The sequence below is a fragment of the Syzygium oleosum genome, unplaced genomic scaffold, assembly GCF_021117445.2.
Source record: "Syzygium oleosum isolate NSW1041296 unplaced genomic scaffold, Sole_v2.1 Sole_v2.55, whole genome shotgun sequence".
NCBI lineage: Eukaryota > Viridiplantae > Streptophyta > Magnoliopsida > Myrtales > Myrtaceae > Syzygium > Syzygium oleosum.
In genome coordinates, this window is record NW_026607539.1 from 862,163 (window position 1) to 864,841 (window position 2,679).

A 2,679-nucleotide genomic window follows, 5' to 3' on the forward strand; every position below is an offset into this window, starting at 1 on the left:
AATGCAACCTTCACAGTTGTGCCGGCCATTCTTTAATCGGAGTCTTGCCTACTATATGTGGATGGACCACTGATGTACACTGTGAAATTAGTCAAGTAAGAAAATGCGAATGTCACACCCTATATTTAGGGATGCCCACTGACCTATTCTATTTGAGCCCCAATCGATACTCGACTTGATATGGACATGAAGGGTAAATGTTTTTTTTTTTTTGTGACCTAACCCACATAGAACCTGAACGGAAAAAACTAGTTCTGGTCGGTCAAGTTATCTCCTTTATTATTTTTTTAAATTGTGTAGATATCCCGGATTGTCTTGACCCAAATTTAGTGAGGTTAATGCATACTTAATTGTGCGCTTGTACCAACTTACTCTTATGCATGATCTAAGATATAATGATTTTCATTTTTTGTTCGTAAAATGTTTTTCACTCGAATCGTTTTGGTTTCAAAATAAGTTCAGTAATGCGTTTCGGATCCGTCTCAGTTTATAACCCGAAAAGAAAAAACCGAATTATCATAAGCCCGACGTTTTAGTCACTACCCGAACCGACCCGAAAACACCCAGAAAAATATACGGATTTGGTCGGCTCGCTTCAATTCGGGCAGTCGTCAGAGTATTCCTAAAAGAACGCCGACACGCGCGCATTTATATATTTATTTATCTACTATAAAAAGAAAGTGCATATTCCTCACCATTATAACTTAGGAAAGAACAACAATGTGTGAGCAGTAAAGAATCCTCATTTCAAGAAGAAGAAGGAACAAAACCAAAAGAAGTGGAGAAAAAGGGAAAGCAAATTGGGGAAGCAAAGCAAAGGATTGGGGGGGGGGGGGGGGGGGGGCAGCATTCACTCACGCCGAAGGAAGGAATCTGAGGAGTGAGTGGGGGAAAAACGCCGCGCCGTTTCTGCGGAGACACGGAGCCGTTTCTCTCACCCCCAAATTCCTCGGAACCCAAAAGGAACCACCCACGATCCGTACCGTCCCCTTAACCGCGGTTAACCCACGAGGCTAACCATGGTTAACCCCCCTCCTACCTCCTACCCTCTCTCTCTCCTCTGTCATATATACGGGGCCCTCCGTGAACAGACCTTCCTTCCTCCCCCTCTGAAGCTTCCGCCATAGCCACAGCCGTCTTGGAGCGGTGTGGATGATCAGAGGATGAGCTGCAACGGGTGCCGGGTCCTCCGCAAGGGCTGCAGCGACGGTTGCATGCTCCGGCAGTGCCTCCAGCTCATCGACTCCCCGCAGGCCCAGTCCCACGCCACCCTGTTCGTCGCCAAGTTCTTCGGCCGCGCCGCCCTCATGTCCTTCGTCTCCGCCGCCCCCGCCGCCCACCGCCCCGGTACGATCCCCCTACCCTGCTTCTTTTGTTACCGCCTTCCGGTAGTTCGCCGGAGCGTGATGAAAAAAACGATCTTTTTCCCCCGTGTCCCGAGCTTCCTGGGTGAAATTCGTGTTGGGATTCTCGAATCATCTGAAGTTTTGTCGGTGTTTGTGTGTTGTGGATATCGAATCCTGACCTGGGTTTGGTCCGTGCGCGCTCTTCGCAGCTCTGTTTCAGTCGCTGCTGTTCGAAGCCGTGGGGAGGACGATAAACCCCGTGGGAGGGGCGGTGGGCCTGATGTGGACCGGCAACTGGCCGCTCTGCCAGTCGGCGGTCGACGCGGTGCTCTGCGGCGGCGCGCTGCACCCGCTCCCCGAGCCCGCGGGCGCCGTCCCCTCGCTCGATCTCGACCGGAGCTCGGTGTCGGAGGTGGACCACTTCATGCCTCCTCCGAGCCCCCCGCCGCCACCGCCGCCGCCCCTAGACGACGCGCCAGCCAAGGTCGAGGAGAACCGGCTCGGCCTGTCCTTGACGTCGCCCGCCTCGCTGCGGCGGCGGCCGGCGACCCCGCCGGAGGAGGAGGAGGAGGAGGAGGAGTCGGGGACGACGACGGCGGCGACGTGGCGGAGCGGGTCGTCGGAGGGCGGGTGCCGGAGGCGGGAGGCGAAGCTCTTGAGACTGTTCGCGTGAGCGGAGCGGTCGCCGGCTACCGGAACAGCCGGTGGATTTTGGAGACTACTCACCCACTGAGGAAGCGGCTTTTTTGTTTTTCCTTTGTTTTTTCGAGTTTTTTTTTTCTGTGAAGCATTTATATCCGTCCGATCCGATCTAACCAGAGGATGAGACGGTATCCGACGGTCCGTATTGGCCATGACGTGAGAATATAAACATTTAATGCAATTAATTCGGGAAATTTTTTTTTTTGGGGGGAAATATTGCGCATGAGATTTCTGCTCTGTTCCAAGAAATGAGAATTTCGATGAATTATCTTCTTCTCGAATTTAATATTTTTTTTCTTAAATGAATTGCACCGCTAGTGATGGAGGAAGCTTTCAATTTTCGATAGAGATTGCTAACCAAGCCATAAGAATGCCTTTTTAAATGAATTTTTAAGTGGTAATTAATTGCATAGTTCGTGAATCGGAACCTTTTCAATTTTATAATTTAACTTCTGTACAATTTCATTTCAGATTGCTAAATTATCCTCCCTTCTAATCCTTCTTCGAATTTTGGATCAAGGCAAAGCGTTGAGGAGTTTTTCGAGTACTCAAGGAGCATCGAGATACCCTATTTGAAAAGGAATGTATTCGATTACTGCGACGTCAAGCGAGTTCCTTGATTAATTTTGTT

At 50.3% G+C, this 2,679-nt stretch overlaps 1 protein-coding gene across 1 annotated transcript; it reads left to right on the forward strand.

Annotated features, from left to right (window-relative positions):
- The first annotated feature begins 1,106 nt into the window (after positions 1–1,106).
- On the forward strand, positions 1,107–2,329 carry LOC115667051 (LOB domain-containing protein 37-like). The gene is made up of 2 exons (XM_030588679.2): positions 1,107–1,347; positions 1,556–2,329. Exons 1-2 carry the CDS (start codon positions 1,164–1,166, stop codon positions 2,017–2,019), a joined length of 648 nt encoding a protein of 215 aa, XP_030444539.2. The 5' UTR covers positions 1,107–1,163; the 3' UTR covers positions 2,020–2,329.
- The last annotated feature ends 350 nt before the right edge of the window (positions 2,330–2,679 follow it).

Bases quoted from the DNA above. Each gene is read 5' to 3' on its own strand.
- LOC115667051 (XM_030588679.2), top strand. From the start codon at position 1,164: ATGAGCTGCAACGGGTGCCGGGTCCTCCGCAAGGGCTGCAGCGACGGT. The intron at 1,348-1,555 runs GTACGATCCCCC...CGCTCTTCGCAG, and splicing joins CCCCGCCGCCCACCGCCCCG to CTCTGTTTCAGTCGCTGCTG.